Source organism: Acinonyx jubatus, chromosome E1 (genome assembly GCF_027475565.1).
Source record: "Acinonyx jubatus isolate Ajub_Pintada_27869175 chromosome E1, VMU_Ajub_asm_v1.0, whole genome shotgun sequence".
NCBI classification, from domain to species: Eukaryota; Metazoa; Chordata; class Mammalia; order Carnivora; family Felidae; genus Acinonyx; species Acinonyx jubatus.
The window spans coordinates 48397592-48416793 of NC_069397.1; the positions used below are offsets into that span (position 1 = coordinate 48397592).

General features: G+C 49.2%; 2 protein-coding genes across 10 annotated transcripts in view; both read left to right on the forward strand.

Moving 5' to 3' along the window:
• The first annotated feature begins 3535 nt into the window (after window positions 1–3535).
• Window positions 3536–13068, forward strand: AMZ2 (archaelysin family metallopeptidase 2). Of its 5 annotated transcripts, none has more exons than XM_027047897.2 (9): window positions 3536–3630; window positions 4123–4216; window positions 4760–4849; window positions 5383–5665; window positions 6423–6596; window positions 6710–6838; window positions 10223–10386; window positions 11750–11926; window positions 12871–13068. In XM_027047897.2, exons 4-9 carry the CDS (start codon window positions 5383–5385, stop codon window positions 13021–13023), a joined length of 1080 nt encoding a protein of 359 aa, XP_026903698.1. In that variant the 5' UTR covers window positions 3536–3630; window positions 4123–4216; window positions 4760–4849; the 3' UTR covers window positions 13024–13068. The 5 variants fall into 5 exon arrangements, with proteins under 5 accessions (XP_026903698.1, XP_026903697.1, XP_026903699.1 ...); XM_027047896.2 differs by having other exon boundaries at window positions 3584–3690; XM_027047898.2 differs by lacking the exon at window positions 3536–3630 and adding an exon at window positions 3698–3716.
• Window positions 13069–15831: 2763 nt separating this feature from the next.
• Window positions 15832–19202, forward strand: part of ARSG (arylsulfatase G) — a 108090-nt gene continuing 104719 nt past the window's right edge. For all 5 annotated transcript variants that reach the window (XR_008294218.1, XM_027047886.2, XM_027047887.2 and 2 more), the window contains exon 1: window positions 15832–15962. The gene's annotated coding sequence lies outside the window, so the exon portion shown is untranslated. The remainder of the gene's footprint in view (window positions 15963–19202) is intronic.

Here is a 19202-nt window from a genome sequence, read left to right on the forward strand (position 1 = left end):
TTGAAAAAAAAAATTAAAAAAAAAAATAGAATGTTTGAAAAAAAAAGATACTCAAAAGAAAAGACAGAAGATAATTGGTGAAAACTTCAGAAAATAGAAGAAAAAGATGGATGGAAAAAATGAAAGAAAAGATAAGAAAATGAGAGGATCCATCTTGAAAGTCCCACATCCAGCAAATATGGAGAGAAGGAAATTTCTCAGAATGGAAAGATAATAGACTCAAGATTGAAGAGCCTCCTGAATGAGCAGCAAAATGAATGGGGAAGAAAAAAAAAAAAAAGCTCAGACCAGCTCACATCTTTAAAAAACTTATAAACATACATACTTAAAAAACTTAAGCATTCTCCAGGACTCTAAGGATGAACGGAAGATTCCAAGATCTTCCTAAAAAAAGCAGGTAACATACAAAGGATCAGGAATCAAAATGGTTATATTATCGTAAGTCGGAAAAAATGGAAGAAACCCTTCCTAACGCTGAGGCAAGAAGATTTTTCCACCTAAAATTCCACACCCATCCAGGGAAACTCTCAGTCAAGAAAGCGTGCTCATAGCACACGGCTCAGCTCTCCAGTGAACCAGGAATCATTATCCCGGTGGGGGTGCTGATCACAGAGTCAATCAAAAGTTGTGATATGTCAGGAGGAAAAGGAGTGAGCCGTGTGAGGGTGTGTGAGAGAGGTCACTCCCCATCTACCATGGGAACAAATCAATAGATGCTGCCTTAAACCAATGGATCAAGAAAGCTCATTATATGCACCCTGCTCAGAAATATGACAAAAATGCCAGGGAAAACAGCTGAGAGCCTCTTGGAAGTTGGCCTATGGGGTGGTGCCATTACTTTTCATTACAACTCTTTTGGTATGATCTGGCTTTTTAAAATGTACTTGGAATATTTTCATATATTTAGTAATGTATTTTTATTTATTTATTTACTTATTTACTTACTTATTTACTTACTTACTTACTTACCACCTGAGCCATTCAGGCATCCCTAGCAATTTTTAAATAAAATCAGAGAACTAGGAGAATAAATGATAGATTAGTTGTTAAACTAAATGGATCTCTAGTGGAATTTCAGGGTGAGTAAAATTCAGAGACTGTAGGGAAATGGACGAGTGGGAAGGGGGAAGAGGTACAATTAAAACATGAGTTCAAGTTGATAAGAAACTCATATTTATTTATGAAATAATTATGAAAATGTGCTTGGTTTTAGAAAATATATGCTGAAGTAGTTAGGAGTAAAGAGACATCATGTCTGCAACTTACTCTCAAATGGTTCAGAGGGAAGAAATATAAATTATATACCTTTTTATTCTAAAACTAAAGCTTAATAAATACAAGGTACTAACATTTTTAAACAACAGCTATTAAATACTTAGGGACTGTACAGAAATACGGTATCCTTCTAAAATTTGGGGGCAACCACAATGTTTTTTTTTTTTTGTCCAGGAAGTGAATTTAAATAGTTTAAATGAAAAACGAAAAATCCTTGTTAATGAATACAGGAGTTGAATAAAAACGTAATGAATAACTTTTGTTCCAGATACCTTGAATGAAAGTGTTTCCCTTTAAGCATCTCACAGTTTAGAAAGGGAGACACGAGTTACAGTCGTTGTGATAAGGACAAGGAAAGCAGTATACACAAGGCAATGAGCACCGGAGAGGAGTGGGTTTTGTCTTACAGGAGGTGGGGTTAGGGAGAGCTCTGTGGAACAGGTGAACGCCCAGCTCGGCGAAGGCTCCCAGGATGTCAGAAGGCCATTCGATCAAGAGTTAAAATGTCCAAAGTTAATTCACTTATTCCCTACAACTATAGAAGGTCTGTGCTATTATTATCTCTGTTGTACAAACCAGGGAAGAGATGCATAAGGTTAAATAATTCATGCAAGGCCATACGCTAATGAGCAGGGGTTCCAAGGTCCAAACCCAGATCATCGTCTTAGCCCCTGCCCTACACTGACTCTTGGGATGTCTGGAGACTGGCATTCAATCAAAAGGCACCACCTCCAAGAAAGTTTGCTACTTCTGGGCACAGTGTGAGGGATGCGTTGATGTTCTCAGTTTGAAACTTGGGGAACGGGAATGAGGGGCGTGCATGTATTGAAGAATGGGGTCCAGGTAAGGATGGGGATGGGCAGTGATCAAAGAATGAATTCGGACATTTCCAGATCCAGGGGGAATAAACAAATGAGAGACCCAGGTCATCCCCGGAGTTGAAAAGATCAAACATCCATTAAGTGAAGGCTCTCTAAGGAGAGACAGCAAGCGATTAAGGGTGGAGAAGATAACCATTAGAGACCAATCTGTAGTAGGACAATGGCTTGGAAGTGAAAACTGGGGCTCAGGGGCATTTTTGAGTGAAGGTTGGAGGGAAGAAGCGATGTCCAGGGAGGAAAGCTGGGTGTCCCTTAAGGTGAGGTTCTTGGGAAGAGAACTTGCCGGGAAAGGTGGAGGTTCAAGGAAACAGGCTTAACAATGGACTAGGGTTTTTCCGGGGTTCCTTGCAGGAAGCTGGTGTGTATATGGAGTGGAGAGCGTGGGGCGAACCTGGGGAAGAATCAACTGAGTTGGATCCGGAGGTGGGTGGGCTTGTTTGGACGCCCACACCCTTGAAGGGAGAGGGGATGGTGATTAGGTCGGCTTTTGTCCTTGGCAGCCCTAGGACACTGGGACACAAAGGGGCTGTAGAGGGGTGGGCCAGGGGATCCTCTGCGTTCACATGCAACTTCCCAGGGCTGAAGGGGCTTCAGGGATCAGAGCTCCCTCCCGCCACCTTCCCACAGGAGACCCCTGAGGCCCAGAGAGGTCAACCGGCCTACCCAAGACCACACAGCTAATTCAGTCCCAACGCCCGCCCGCGCCTTTTTTCTACTTGTGTCCGGCACACGCCTTTGGGCCTTTTCAGCACCGGCGAGGCACCAAGCGAGGCATCCCTGGGTGGACAGAAACCCTGCCGGGGTCGCCCGGCCCCCGCCTCGGCGCCGCCCGCCACCTGCGATTCGCGGTCGCGGCCCGCGCGGAGGCCGCTGCAGGCGCCGCGGCCAAAGAAGGGAAAGTCCAGAGGGTGACGGCACGGGGGCGCGCGCCCAGGCTGTGCGTCAACCTGCAGCCACGGCTGACTTATTTTGGACCCGGCCGGTTACATTGGTCACGCCGAGGACGCTCCTCAAACCCGCGGCCCCCGGCACGCGCCACCCGCGCAACCGCGGCCGCGTGACACGATGTCCAGCGGGGCCCCCCCGCCCCAGCTGCCCCGGGGGCGGCCCTTGAGGGGCCATCGGGGGGCCGGGGGACAGAAGGCGACCGTGGGGACCGACTTCGACGCCTCGTGACCCCTCGCCGACCGCCCCCACTCGCAGAGAGGGGGACCGCGACCCTTCATCGGACGTGGGCTCCGCGCCTGCGAGACAGCCTCACGCTACGGGGCGTGGCGTGCGACGTGGGGGCGTGGCAGGGCGTGGAGCGCGCGCGAAGGGGCGTGGCGCGGCGGAGCGGTGCGTGGTGCGATGGGCGGGGCGTTGCGCCGGGTTGGTTGGTGGGGGGGGGCGGAAGGCGTGGCACCGCGAAGGGCGCGTCGTGCTGGCGCGCCGTAGCGGCCGAGGGAGGCGGGAGGTGCTTAGGCCCGGCCGGGTGAGGGTCGTGCGGTGGAAACGTCAGATCCGGGCCGTGGCCTCCCGGGCTGGGATCCTGGTTGGAGGGGACGGGGGACGGTCGCGGTGGGTGGGAAGGGATGAGGCTGTGGGCGAGGCCGCCGCGGCGGAAGCAGGGGAAGACAGCGGGGGCGGGGGCGTCTCCTGGGAGCGAGGCCTGGCCTCTGCGGAGGCTTCCTCCGGGGCGGGCGGAAAGTCGAAGCGAGAGTCCCCGGGGGATCCCCCCACCCCACCCCGGCCAGCGACCTGGTTGCGGTTGCTTTGGGGCCCAGCCCAAGGTGCGGGTTGCTATAGCAACCAGCTGGGGTAACCAACTTGTCCAGGTTTGCGCAGGATGTGCTGGCTTTGGCACTCAGCACTGCAGGCCTTCAGCCCGCTGAAGCGATCCTATTCGGCCTCCCGCGGCTCCGGCCAGAGGAGACCTGGGAGGCCGGCCGAAGGCCGACCTTTCACACTGCCTTTTCAATATTAGGGTGAAGGCGCCCCGCACAGCACTTTCTCGGCCAGGCCCAAGCATGCCAGTCCTTGTAAGGCAAAGACTTCAATGGGAGCCTTCCTCCTTAAAGGTAGGTAGAATACGGAAGGGCACATTTTGTTTGGTATCTTGTCCTGTAGAGGTGGAACTTCAGCCCAGTTGTGGAGCAGCGAGGACGAGCGTCTGGACATATCGGAGCTTTGACAAGAGTGACTTCTGTTTGAGAATTTCTTCCACACTCTGGAACCCCAGGATTCTGGTGTCCAACCAGAACGGACGTTGGCTGAAAATTTCCCATCAATTGTCAATCATTAAACTGGAAACATCCAGATAATTAGAAAATATGGGGGCCCCTGGGTGGCTCAGTCGGTTAAGCATCCAACTTCGGCTCAGGGCATGATCTCACTCTCTGTGCGTTTGAGCCCGGCCTGGGGCTCTGTGCTGACAGCTCAGAGCCTGGAGTCTGCTTCAGATTCTGTGTCTCCCTCTCTCTGCCCGTCCCCTGTTCACTCTCTCTCTCTCTCTCTCTCTCAAAAATAAAGATTTTAAAAAATTTTTTAAAAATAAAAGCAAATATGATCGGTTCCAGACAGCGAAGTTTAATTTTTTTTTTTTCCTTTTCTAACTCAAAAAGCCTTGTGGTGAAGCAGCTGTTTGACACACTCAGAAGGAAGGATGACAGCTATACAGAGGAACACGATGTGAATGGAAGAGACCTGTCATTGTGAGTCTGGCTTTTGATTAGTCACCTGGTGTCTTCCCCAGGGTGACATGACTTTGGGGCAGTAAACTTCAGTGACTGAGATCTCTTAGGAGCCTGCAGTTAAATTACAGAAATGGGCAGGATTTACATCAGCTCTCTTTTTTGTGTGGTCTGGAACATCTCTGACTCACCTTGGAAAGGCTGAGTGTTTTTCATGTGGCCCTGATGACTCAGTTTGTAATATTGTTACCCAAATGACAGAAGGAAGTAGGCAATCAGGTCATTCTCTTATGGTTTTTATAACGGGAGCAGGTTCTTTAAGAGAAGAAGGGATGCATTTCATGATTTTTCTTTTCACTTTTTCAGAGCCTCTCCCCAGGAAATTGATTGGAAATGGGAAGGGGGGGAAACCCATTGTTTGGTGTGAATGAAAAAAAAAGCCATCCGTTTTTCCATTCTAGGGAGAGATGATACATGCAGGTGGAGGGTAGGTACATTAAAGTCACCTGTAAGGATATGCATTGTATATTTGATTCCTTGTGTTTTTCTGGTAGATGGAAACAGTACGGCACTCTGAACGTACACTAAAAACAGCTCTCATCTCGGAGAACCCAAGGCTTGTGTCACAGTATGAGAAGTTAGATGCCGGGGAAAGGCGTTTGCTGAACGAAGCCTTCAAGCCAGACCATGATCTCTTCGGACCCATTACCTTGCATTCGCAATCGGATTGGATCATCTCCCATCCTGAGGCTCCCCAAGACTTTGAACAGTTTTTCAGTGATCCTTACAGAAAGGCACCGTCTCCAGACAAACGCAGTATTTATATACAGTGCATTGGTGTGCATCGGTAACAGGCTGGATTTGTTTGGTTTGCAATGGGGCTGTCGCCAGGGACAGCCTGGGTTGCTGATATCATTTAAGTGGGCAGCTTTTATGATCTTTTTAAAAAAAAAAACTTTTTTTTTAATGTTTATTTACTTTTTGAGAGGGGGGGGGGGCAGAGGCAGAGAGAGAGCGAGACACAGAATCCGAAGGAGGCTCGAGGCTCTGGGCTCGAACTCATGAACTGCAAGATCATGACCTGAGCCGAAGTCGGATGCTCAACCGACCGAGCCACCCAGGCGCCCCATGATCATTTCTGACATTCATCACAGTGGTGGAAGTGTTGTACCCAAATTGCCTTAAAAGAGGACATTTTGTTTCTTTCTAATTCATATTCACATCAATGAGTGATCGAAGTTTATTAAAGATTTAGAGTTCCATTTGCTTCTAATTTCAGATTTCTAATTAGAGACTGAGGTAAAGACTGAATGGTTTGGGGTGCCTGGGTGGCACGGTTGAGCGTCCGACTTCGGCTCAGGTCATGATCTCAGGGTCTGTGAGTTCAAGCCCCGCATCGGGCTCTGTGCTGACAGCTCAGAGCCTGGAGCCCATTTCGGATTCTGTGTCTCCCTCTCTCTCTGACCCTCCCCCATTCATGCTCTGCCTCTCTCTGTCTCAAAAAAATAAAGGTTAAAAAAAAATTAAAAAAAAAAAAAGACTGCATGTTTCAATCATCTTCGAGTCTGACTTTACATGTTCTTCCACCTTACAGGCTCTCTAGGCAACACCAGAATTATCAGTGAAGAATATATTAAATGGCTCAAGGGTTACTGTGAAGCATTTTTCTACGGCTTAACAGTGAAACTCCTAGAACCAGTTCCTGTCTCTGCCACGAGGTGTTCCTTTAGAGTCAATGATAACACACAAAACCTACAAATTCACGCAGGTAAATTAAACAGCTTTACAATTTGAACTGAGTACAGGAGATCTATACATGGGTGTATATGGAGAGACATGTATGGATGTACGTATCTCACACACGCATCCCTTTTTAAATAGGGCACATCCTGAAGTTCTTAAAAAAGAAGAAACCTGAAGACGCCTTCTGTATTGTGGGAATAACGATGATTGATCTTTACCCAAGAGACTCCTGGAATTTTGTCTTTGGACAGGCCTCTTTGACAGATGGTACTCCTTTTTGACATTATTGGTAGAAATATCCTCAACTTGAGAATACTGGAAGATGTTGATAGAGGGAAAAGGTTCCGGCCAGTTATAATTTTGGTACTACAGGCTGTATGGTATTTCTGGAGCATCATGCTGGTGTGGGAAATGTGCTGTGGATAGATTCTGATGACCTGGGTCCCTGCCCCGCTCAGCCATTCACTACCTACGTGACCTTGAGGCCAATAATACCGATTTTTTTTTTTAAGTTTATTTATTTATTTTGTGGGGGAAGGAGCAGAGGGAGAGAGAGAATCCCCAGTAGACCCCACACTGTCAGCATAGGGCCTGATGTGGGGCTTTCACTCAGGAACCGTGAGATCGTGACCTGAGCCAGAGTCGAGAGCCGGAGGCTTAACTGACTAAGCCACCCAGGCGCCCCTAACAATACCTATTTCAGAGAGCCCGTTTGCGATGGGTTACCTAACAGTGCTGATACATAAACAGTGTGGATACATAAACTGTGTATATATGCCTGGCATATATATAAGGCGTTCAGCACGGCAGACGGTAGGTGTCCGAAACTGGGTAACAAGGTGAATGAAGTCCAGTAAGGATGTTTGAACTGTCATTAACGTAAGTGAAAGTCCTGCTAATTGCTTTTCAATTCTTAGTTCTCTCATATAGACAGGAAACTATAGGCTGATGTACAGGTGTATGCTTCTTATCCTGTGTCTCATGACGTCTTGTTATTTTATTTTTGTAAAAAAGTCGACTCCAGGTTTTGATTTAAGATGTGGTCACCTTGACTCAGCAGGGATTCTGCATGGTGATACTGGGGGTAGGAAAGGATCTGGAAGCAAATCCTATTTTTGCCCAATTTTTTTTCTTCTTCCCTTGTGTCCACTTCTTTCTTCCGCACCCCTCCCTTTTTGCTGTCATTTCTCTACCTTCGTCCCCTAGGATCTGACAAGTTGGAGGGGGACAGTCCAATGCACTAAGGGGAGTGGCTGTCTGTTAGCAATGTGGGGGTGGGGAATAGGTACCTGGGACTGTACCTATTCTGAGTTCCAGTTTGTGGACTGTCTAGGTGTTCTCGGTCTTTAACAAATGTTTCTTTGTTACGTATCTCCATCTCTGACACATTGATCGGGTGGGGGGGACCCAGGGCACCACAGAACCAGTTCTTTCCCCCTTACTCCTTCATGGGGGTTTCTCCATTTACATTCCTATGGTGCCCCCTCCCCAGTCAGCATACTCTCCTGGAGACTCTGGTCACTGCTGTCTTCCTGACTTTTGTATGAGCTGTCTTTCTCTCAGAAGTAAATTTTTACGAGCTAAACTTTTATGTCCCCTTTTATTATTTACCTGACAGAGACAGAAACTTTAAAAATTTAAAACAATTTATCTGGACGTTGCCAGCTGATTCATCTTACGCATTTCAAGAGGGCAGGAGGCATTTTCCCAAAATGTTTCTACTTTAACCGCCCCCCCCCCGCCCTCCCTTTAAAAAAAATTTTTTTTTAGTGTGTATTTATTGAGAGAAACAGAGACAGAGCACACGTGTGTGCATGAGCGGGGGAGGGGGCAGAGAGAGAGAGACACACACAATCCGGCAGGCTCCAGGCTCCAGGCTCCAGGCTCCCAGCTGTCAGCACCAGAGCCTGACACAGGGTTCGAATTCACCAACAGGAGCCAGGAGCCGCTTGAGCCACCCAGGCAGCCCACCCCCACCCCCTTTTTAAGTAAGTTTCTTAACTGCTGCATGGCCTCAGAGAAGATACAGGCTTGCAGGACTGATCGGCCAGGCAGTGAGACAGTATCTTGCTACAAGTGACTGTTCTCTCCATGTTTACGAAGATGGGGATTTTAAAACGGAGAAATATTTAATTACTAAAGAAAATAACCTTCCATTTGTAGGATTATCAGGAGGAATGTTCTCGCTAGAGGTGTTCTAATGAAATATGCTCACACTTCCTTGGCAAGAGGACAGAGGAGGTCAGCCGTGACATGAATAGATTTAGTGTTTTCTTAACTTTCAGAATGCGCTCTTTCTCTGTGTCTCTCTCTCTCTCAGTATCAAATACGAGGCGACATTTTCCAGGGGTGGGGTGACATTTTCCAGGGGTGGGGTGAGGAGCATTCTCTTTGGATCAGGTTGGATTGGACAAACTTACTGTGAATTCATTTCTTTGACACACACAAAAAAAATCCTTATTACTTTTAAGTAACAACTGAAAGAGACAAAAGTGATCATGTCAACAAGTGCCGCCATAAAGCCGTGCCCTTTAGAACGAGCTGTGCAGCAAAGCCTGTTCTCCACCTGTGCAGAGGTGGTTGCTACGAGCCTCAGGGTAACAGGAAGTCAGTTACGAGGGTGTTTATTCTGGTCACCCGACGGCAGCCACATAGTACAGTTGTGTTGTGAGCGAGGAAGGGCAGGAGGGGAGAGGGTCTGTCTCTAGGCGTGGTCTCGGGCATGGTCTCCAAGCATCAGGGCAGTCGCACGGCGGGACATCCAGGAACTCTCCCCGACACACAGGACCTAGAGATCTGTTTATTGTGGTCTCTTTTTTTTTTTTTTTTTTTTGTAAGTTTATTTATTTATTTATTTTGAGACAGAGACAGAGAGAGCACGAGCTGATAAGGGGCAGAGAGAGAAGGAGAGAGGATCCAAGCAGGTTCCATGCTGTGAGCGCAGAGCCCGATGGGGGGCTCGATCCCACAAACCGTGAGATCGTGAGCTGAGCCGAAACCAAGAGTCACACGGTTAACCGGCTGAGCCACCCAACTGCCCACGTTTGTCGTGTTCTTAAAGAGTAAAGTTGGGGGCGCCTGGGTGGCGCAGTCAGTTAAGCGTCCGACCCTTGGTTTTGGCTCAGGTCGTGATGTCACAGTCCGTGAGATCGAGCCCCGCCTTGGACTCTGTGCTGATGGCGTGGAGCCTGCTTGGGATTCCGTCTCTCCTCCTCTGCCTGCCCCTCCTCCACGTGCTCTGTCTCTGTTGCTCTAAAAAGAAATAAATTAACTTAAAAAAAAATAAGAGTGAGGTCATGGGTGTGTGTTGCCCATTTTTCAACGTTCCTCTTGGAGTACTTGGTTTGGACTGTTCTGGGGAAAAAAAAAAGACTTCTTCCGTGGGGAACAAAAACCTCTGGAACTCCCGATTTCTCGAGAATTTGAACCTCGAGCCCTTTGTGTTTTACAGGGCAGGGCAAATTGGACAGCAGCGGCAGACTTGGGTAGGGAAACCCGGGGCCGACGGCCACCTCCGTCTTGGCAAACCTCAAGCACATGAGACCGTGGGCACATGGGAGCGCAGACGAGGCGCCCGGGCGGGCTCTCCTTGTTGGTTTGTCCTTCAGGAATCTTGCTCCCTTTCTCTTGCTGCTTGTCCTCCTTTTGTAGGTGTGGGGATATTCAGCTTTGCGAGGTATGGCAGGGATTTTTACAGCTCCCGCTACGAAGGCAGAGTGAGCAAGCTGCAGAAAGGATCCTCGAGTGACTATGCAGTTTTCGATAACTATTACACTCCTCAAGTGACCAGTGTTCTGCTGCTTCGTTCCTGTAAGGTGAGTTGTTGAAAAAAAAAAAAAAAAATCCAACAGGAGTATTTTTTAAAGAGCTCTACCCCCCCCATGTTTATTTATTTGTTTTTGAGAGAGAGACAGAGAGGCAGAGAGAGAGACAGAATCCCAAGCAGGCTCCACGCTGCCAGCGCAGAGCCCGATGAGAGGCTCGAACTCACGAAACTGTGAGATCGTGACTTGAGCCGAGATCAGGTCGGACGCTTAACCAACTGAGCCACGCGGGCGCCCCAGAGAGCTCTTAATTCCCTAAATTGTATGTCAGCAGTCCTTAAGGTAATATGATAAACGAATTTGTATCATTCGTATGCTTTTGATGGACATCGTGTTTGCCTGAAATTACCGATAAAAACAATTTAAATGGATACCTTGATAGTGACATTTACAGTATCTGTGCTGAATTATGCCCTGTTAGTTATGTACAGCCCCACATCCTCACCACTAGTTCAATTCCAGAAGTCTGGCATGAGTAAGTAACTGCCTCTTTGAACTTGTGGTCTTCAAGTAAAGCCGCTCTTGGAGGGCCTCTGCTGGCATGTGTCTTGAGAATGGCTTCCTCTTGGGCCCCAGGCTACCTTCTACTGAGGTTAGCTCCACTGACAGCTCCTGATTAATCTCCCCAACTCGTGCTCTTCGGAGAGCCTGTTTCCTGATTTTTCCCCTCTTCCTTAGCCGGAGACATAGGCATTTCCTGCAGCTGGGAAGTTCTGCCTTCATTCCTAGCCACCTCTTCAGGTTTGAGAGCTACACTGCCTGGAACAGTGTTTTCCGAGCGTGTAGCCTGCATTAGCATCCGCTGGTGTGCTCGTTAACGTGGAGACGGGAGCCCCCTTCCTTCCAAACCTACGGACTCAGCATCCCTGGGAGAAAGGACCCAGAATCTGAATCGTAACAAGTGTCCCACTTGTCTGGAGCATGGCTCTCAGGCTGGGGTGATCTTGCCCCCCTCCCCCCCCCCCCCCCGGGGACTTTTTGGCAATGTCTAGAGACGTTTCTGGTTGGCACAGTTGAGTAGAGGCTGTGGATGGTGCTAAGTATCCTACAGTGCCCAGGACTGCTGTTCCCCCCTCCCCCCCCCCCTACACAAAGAATGATCCTACCCAATATGTCATGGGTCTCAAGGCTGGGCAACCCGGCTGCAGGTATACTTAAGAAATTAAGTCTACGAAGGAAGGCAGCGTAAGTAGGGAAATGAAGGATTAAGTTTGGGGGCAGGTTGAAGTTTTGGTGATGATGGTAAGGGAGTTGCCTCCCCTACCCTTGTTTCTTGGAAAAGCAAGAAAAAGAAGGAAGGGCTAACCCACTGATGATGGTGGCGCCATAAAGCTTTGATGTGCATGTCTTGCAGACTTTAACCCACGAGATCGGACACATATTTGGACTCCGACACTGCCAGTGGCTCGCATGCCTAATGCAGGGCTCCAACCACTTGGAAGAAGCTGACCGGCGCCCCCTCAACCTTTGCCCCATCTGTTTACGAAAGTTGCAGTGTGCCATTGGCTTCAACATAATAGAAAGATACAAAGTAAATGAGGGGAAGAACAAAAGGGGGAAGTGGTTATATAAGTAGCAAACTACCATTTTCTATTAGGCCCTTCTCTGGAACTATAATTTATCAGAGGAAATTAGTGCAAAGTTAAGCAGGAAGCTGTGGTTACAAAAAAAGAAAACCCTGCAAAGAAATCTCATTAAAAACTGCCTTGCCCCTGAGAGCCTTACACTTGTCGTTGAGTGAGAAATGGTGAAGGAGGGAATCTGTACTTCCCATTCCCTAAGGCCAGGAGAGCTTGACTTGTCGCAGAACAGTAAACGTTGATGCGTGCGGCTGACAACTACATAAAATGCATAGAGATGGTTTCTCTTTCCAAATGTGGGACAGGGGTATGCAGTTCACTGGGAGAAGAGGATGGGTTTCTTTAAGAAGGAAGAGGGGAGGTACCGAATCTCAGGATGCGTGTGCGCGTACGTGTGTCCACACGTGCCCACGAACGTGTCAGTGGCCATCGCGGGACTCCTGGTGGGTGGGACCCCGCGTGCAGGTGGCTTTACGTACGTGCGTCCACCTGCGCCTCTGTGCACGCTTGCAGACGTGCCCGCTTCCGCATCGGGTTAAAAGCACGCGCCCGGTGCCCCGTGGGACATCTGGCGAGCCGAGGAAAGCCTACCCCTCCCGCCCAGCAAAAACCCGTGAGGGGTGTCTTTCTCTCTGGTCTGCCCCCCCCCCCCCCCCCCCCCGCTCCCGGCACACTCTGACCATCACTCGTAATCCTAGCGTGTGCGTTGGAGGTAAACGCTCTTTCACCCAGTGTTGTTTCGTGTGCACAAACATCTTTATCAAACGGAACATCTCCCTGGGGCGGCTGAAGTCACTGATTGCGATAACGTGATTTTGAAGGCCGTGTTTTTCTCTAGCCTAAAACTGTCTTGCTCCGATTTGTTAAAATGTGCGTCTGGTTTGTGTTTTTCAAGGCGCTGGTGAGGTGGATCGAGGACGAGTCGGACAGCCCCGGAGTCAGTACGGAGCGCAGTCGTGAGGGTGCCGTGGATTTACCGAAACCCGTGGACGCCTTTAAGGAATGGAAAGAGTGGATAATAAAATGCCTTGCTGTTGTCCAAAAATAAGGACCTTCACATAGGAGTAATTAAAATAAACATTTGCAGACTCTGCTTTCATTTGGACGGAGTACTTCGTTAGAATAAACTGTTTACCGATTCTGCCCGGTGTCAGGTAACAGGATGGAACCTTCTTGAAAGCACCTGAACTTTGAAACGAGGCTTATTTTTTTAATGTTTATTTATTTTGAGAGAGAGAGAGAGAGAGACACTGGGTGCGAGTGGGGGAAAGGCAGGAAGAGAGAGAATCCCAAGCAGGCTGCATGCTGTCAGCGTAGAGCCCGACACGGGACTCGAACTCACAAACCGTGAGATCATGAGGCAGACCTGAGCTGAGATCGAGAGCCGGACGCTGAAATGACTGAGCCACCCAGGCACCCCATTTTAGCATTGTGAATGATAGGAACTCTAAACTCCTCTGTCTTGATAGCCTGGCCTGTGGTAGGGAGCACATCGTTTCCATTCTTCAAATATGCTTAGGTCTCGAGAGAGCCGGGACTAGCAGATAAGTCAGTAAATATTCTAAAAACTGCTGCCTGTGTCCTGAGAATGGATTTCCAAGGCACGTCATTTCCGGGGGCTGACACTTGGTTCGTTTCCTGGAGGAGGGACTCCCTCCTTTGCACCCAGGCCGGTCAGCTGCTCTACTCGATCCCTTACCTGTGGCTTCTCCTTCCCAGACGGGGGCTGCCTGCTCTCCTTTTATTCTTTGCTGGTTGTCAGCTTGAGCCTCAAGGACGCAATGGCATACTTGGGTTTTCGGCAGCTTATCAAATGTGACCTCCTGGGGCACCTGGCTGGCTCAGTTAAGCGGCCTGGTTTGGGCTCATGATCTCAACGTTTGTGGGCTCCAGCCCTGTGTCGGGCTCCTCGCTGACAGTGCAGAGCCTGCTTGGGATAGTCTCTCTCCCTGACCCTCCCCTGCTCGAATTCTCTCTCGCGCAAAATAAATAAACATAAAATAGAATGTGACTTCTCACTAGTGACAAGTGAAGATAGTGGAACTTGTACTACAACAGACATAGGATTTGTGAGGGGTCTTGCGCATAATTTGCTACAACGGCCCTTAGGTTTGTGAGTGTTGCACTTTGCCTGTAGGCTCAGAGCAGGTGTCGGGTTTATTCCCACAATAGTGTCTCCCTCCCTTCTTTGCACTGGCAAGTGTTTACTTGAGTAGGGGGAGGCCGTGATGCAGTTACCTGTTGGCCCATGATGGCCTGCAGGGCTGGGAACGTCAGCTGGATTTCCTCAGTGGGGAACAGGTTGAAAACCACAGACTTGACACGTCTCCTCTGAGAGATCAATGTATCCTGGAAACCTAGAAATTACGTCAGATCATTTAACTGAATGCTGGTGAGGAGACTGCATTTCTCATGTTCCCATCTTAACCTCAAGGGTAACACTTCTGGGTAATTAAACATTTTGATCTTTCGACCCTAAATTTTTTCGCTGTTATTTATTATAGTGTGATTTAAAGCACATTTTATAACTGCATCAATGGTTTTCCTGGCTACAATTCATTTTCTTACTTGATTAAAGCTCATAAGGTCATTTAGAAAATGGTGATTTATGTTGAAACTAATTGGAGAGTGGGGCGCCTGGGTGGCTCAGTTGGTTAAGCACTGGACTTTGGCTCAAGTCATGATCTCATGGTTTGTGGCCTCGAGCCCCACTTCGGGCTCTGTGCTGACAGCTTGGAGCCTGGAGCCTGCTTCAGGTTCTGTCTCCCTCTCTCTGCCCCTTCCCTGCTCATGCTCTGCCTCTCTCTCTCTCTCTCTCTCTCTCTCTCTCTCAAGAATAAGACATTAAAAAATTTTTAAACTAATTGGAGAGAGAACACTTGGTCATTCTAATATGAAAAGACAGTTAAAGGGAGCGTGGACTTTTACCAGTTGTTACGGGTTTTATTTCCTCCTTGAAAAATGTACTATTGTCCCGTCTGTTCAGTTTTCCTCTGTTTACCTACAAGGTCGGGACGGGTTTAGTGCTGTAGGTCAGCAAGAATTACAAACCTACAAATTCAGATTTGGCTAGGTGTGTCAGTTAGGGGTTGCAGTTATTTGGAGAAGATATAAAATCCATTTGTACCTACCTTGCACTGACCAGGAAAAAAGTCTTCTAGTAAAGAATCCAATCGTTCAGTCCTTTAAAAGTTGGACAAATTTCATGTGACAGGGACTTATTCAGCGATCATCAATTAGGTGTATAGTATCGCATTGCACTTTTAGACGGTTTCCTAGCGTTAAATTTAAAAATAGAATTTGTTGACTGCAACGAAATTGTACGTACGAATAAATCTTGTTTTGCGAAATGATCTGCACTCACTAACACACACAAATCCAGAGTTTGTTTTGCCAATGCCGAACGAACAAGGTAAGAGTAAAGAGAATGGATTTGTTCGCCGTCTAAACGCAGTTCTAGAAATCAGTACATCTGAAATGCTGTTCACGTTGTCGCCTGAGTGACTAGCAGTCTCTCTGGTCAGGAGAAGGATTGAGTGTCCACAGGTCAGTCCGGAAAGCCTTGTAACGGTGACGGCTGGACAGAAGAACGTGGCCTCGTCCGGCCGGTCCTCTGGAGCCCGCGGGCCCCCGGGCTCGAGCCGCGTGTCCTTTCCGCACCCCGGGGTGCCGCGCCGGGTGGCTGGGGGGGCACAGGTGGTGGCCGCGGGCCGCGACGGCGCTGCACCCCCCGCCCCTCCCCCGAGGCGGCGCTGTCCCGTCCGCAACCCGAACGGCGGCGCCGTTCCACCCCGTAACCCCCCAGCGGCGCTGTCCGGTTCCCCGCCCCGCGCGGCGCCCCGCCCCCGCGAGCTCGCGCGGCGCGTCCCCAACCCGCGCCCCCGGCCGTCCCCGCGCGCCCCCGGCCCGCAGCGAGGCCTCCTGGGAGTGGGGGCGCAGCAGCCGCGGGAAGGCCGGCGGATCGGCGCGGCGGGCGGCGGCGGAGCCGTGAGTGCGAGCGAGCGAGCGGGCTCGGGGGCGCGTGTGCGCGGCGCCGGCGCTCGGAGGCCGCGTGGGCGCCCCTCGCGCGGTTCTGGGGACCGGCGAGAGCGGCACCGTCCAGTGCGCGTAGAGCGCGGGCCCCGGGTGTCACCTTGCCGTGCCTGGGAGGCACGTGAGCACGTGCACAAGGGGGCACGTGGACTGAGGTTGGAGCGCACAGTTTAGCCCAGTGCATCCCCGATATTACCGTTGCAACCCGTCCTCGGTCTGAAAAAGAACATTCTCTTCTCGTCCTGGGTGGCCGCATCTCCGCCCCGGAGGCCACGCTGCACGTGCTCCCCGGGGCTCCGCGCGGCTCGGGGCTCGTGGCTGTAGATTAGGGCGGGTTTCTGCGCAAAGACGCACCTGCGAGGCGGCACCAGGAGGAACGAAGGGGAAATGCTGTTTCAGGGGAAGCGTCGCGCGGGTCTTCGGGGTGTGAACACTGCTGAGGGCCTTCGCATTCGGTATTGACCGGCCCGCAGGTCTGGCTGTTCCCTTCCGTGGCATTGGTTTTGGTTTTGGTCGTTCACCCCCTCCCGTTACCAAGGGCCTGGTATGGCCTTTAAATGTGCTTTTAGGCTTGGAATGCGGAATCGTCAAGTGTTAGTAATAACGTGCATGCTGCTCAGTTCACACGTGATGAAATAAGGCCGCAGTAGCTAAGTAAACTTGTGCACGGTAGCACCCGTGGCAAAGACAAAGCGGGTCCAGATCTCCCTCATTTCGAATTCTGCTTTGTTTTCCCTCTGCCGCATGACCTCGTAAGAAGTAAAATACCACAAGCCAGAAACCTAGCCGATTTTTTCCCCCAGATTGTTTATAGAAGGGGTTGTAAAAGATTAAACTTTCTTTCAACCCCTTTTCTATTTGAGTGGGGCCATCTGGGGTTGCTCAAAGTCAGAGAAATCAGTCCGTGCACTTTGTGTTAGCACCAAAAAAAAAAAAAAAAAAAAGGGATTCTGTATCCAGAAAAGCCCTTGCTCCCGAGGAGGCATTTAAAAACAAAAACAAAAACAGTCATCATAAAAAAAAAAAAAGTTTACTGGAAAATAGGTTAAGTTAAAACAAAATCTGCTCCAGCAGTATTGTGAAAACTCAGGCTTCCATCGGCCTACCTACCCTCCTGGTAATTTCTTCCCGCTGTTTAGTCTCCGACGGACCTACGTTTTTGCCCTTAAGCTGATTCACCCTTGTAGAGCTCCTCCTGCTGGACCATTGGAGACTTAGCTCTTGGGCCTCTAGGTTTGGATCCCAGGGCTTTCAGTGTCCCAGGGCCACCCAGCTTCTTTGCAGCGACACCAGACTGTCTTGAGCTGTAATTGTCAATAGATGGCTTTTTTTTTCCCCCTTGAAAAAGCCAGTGGGGGAAAATGAAAGAAAGAAAAAGCCGATGCAAAAGGAAGAACTCACTTGTTCGTTCAACAGTATTTTGGGAGCCCCACCTACCACATGCCAAGCCCTACTCAAAGCCTTGGGAATCGAGCAGTGCACAAAACACCTGCTGCCATCATGTACCAAGGGAGGAGACATAGTAAATGAGGGAAAACAAATACTTTTATAACTTTTTTTTTCAGGGTAAAGAGTAGAAACAAGGACTGTGTTGGGTAGGATGGTCAGGAATGCCTCCGCAGGAACACTTGGAGGAGACCAAATTGAAGGGTGTGCCAGGGAAAGGGAACAATTGATGCTAAGGTAAGAGGCTGGTGTTTTCAAGGAACAGTTCGAAGGCCAGTGCTAGAGTAGCAGGAGCAAGGGAGGAAACAGTAGCAGCAGGCAATGCATGAAGAACCCATTGTTGAGGATTTAAGGTTTTTAAATGTGATCGTGTCTGATTTGTGCCTTGAAACACAAATTATTCTTTCTTTTTTTTTTTTTTAATTTTTTTTCAACGTTTTTTATTTATTTTTGGGACAGAGAGAGACAGAGCATGAACGGGGGAGGGGCAGAGAGAGAGGGAGACACAGAATCAGAAACAGGCTCCAGGCTCCGAGCCATCAGCCCAGAGCCTGACGCGGGGCTCGAACTCACGGACCGCGAGATGGTGACCTGGCTGAAGTCGGACGCTTAACCGACTGCGCCACCCAGGCGCCCCACAAATTATTATTTCTGATTATTGTGGGGCACCTGGGTGACTCAGTCGGTTGAGCGGCAGACTCTTGATTTTGGCTCAAGTCGTGATCCCAGGGTCGTGGGATCGAGCCCCACATTGAGCTCAGTGCTGAGTGTGGGGCCTGCTTGGGATTCTTTCTCTCTCTCTCTCTCTCTCTCTCTCTCTCCCTCTCTCTCTCTCCCTCCCCTGTCCCCTCCTTCCCTCCTTTCCTCTGCCCCTCCCCCACTCCCATGCACTCTCAAAAAAAAAAAAAGTATTGTAAGGCTTCTATATGGAAATTTAAAGCAGGAAAATTAAAACAAAAGTGGAATTGGGCAAACCAGTTAGAAGATTATTGCAGTAATCCAGCTAAGATGCTGTTGGCTTAGATCAGGGGTCCTGGTAGAATTGGCAAAAGCAGGTTCTGGCTATATTTAGAAAGTAAAGCCAGTAGGATTTGGGGAGGAGCAGGTTTGGGGAGGAGGGTGGGGGTTCCACTGAGGACATGTGAAGGTGCAAATGCCTGGTTGGTATCAGGTGCTGTCACACAGGCGTGCGTGAGTCTGGACCTCAGCTGCAAAGGCAGATCTTAGAACAGGAGTTGTCGGTGTTGGGCAGGAACTTACGGCTTCGGTTGAATTCTAGGGGTGACGTTGCTAGGATAGTTGACGGGCTTTTCTTTTCTTGAGTTGCTGGAAAGGTCTATAAAGAATATAAATACGTGGCCACAACGTGTATCTTCTCTGCATAATATTTGCTGAACTCTATTTAAAAGCCTTTACAGATAAAGTGTTCTGGGATATCACTTTTGCTCTCCATTTTTCCCTCTAGGAAATCCGTAGTCACTGAAGTAATTTTGGTTTGGATGTGAGAGTTTCTCTTCCAGGAAAAGCCAAGTTGCTTGAACTTGTCACTTTTCTGGTTTTGCACCCTCAGGGAGTCCTTACAAAAGCCGAACACCAGGGGGAGCTAGTGTCCTTACTTATACAAAGGCTGGCCCACCTGTCGGGAGATTGTAGCCCTCATTTATTTGATTTATTTGATTAACATGTGCATGTGTAACATGTACACCAAAAACAAGGACAGCTTCTCTTTTCTCCATGCAACTGCTGCTT

What these genes read in the sequence shown, in the direction of transcription:
- AMZ2 (XM_027047897.2), top strand. Translation starts at nt 5,383, where the DNA reads ATGGAAACAGTACGGCACTCTGAACGTACACTAAAAACAGCTCTCATC. An exon ending in TATTTATATACAGTGCATTG is followed by an intron (nt 5,666 to 6,422) that starts GTGTGCATCGGT and finishes TCCACCTTACAG; the next exon opens with GCTCTCTAGGCAACACCAGA. An exon ending in AAACCTACAAATTCACGCAG is followed by an intron (nt 6,597 to 6,709) that starts GTAAATTAAACA and finishes CTTTTTAAATAG; the next exon opens with GGCACATCCTGAAGTTCTTA.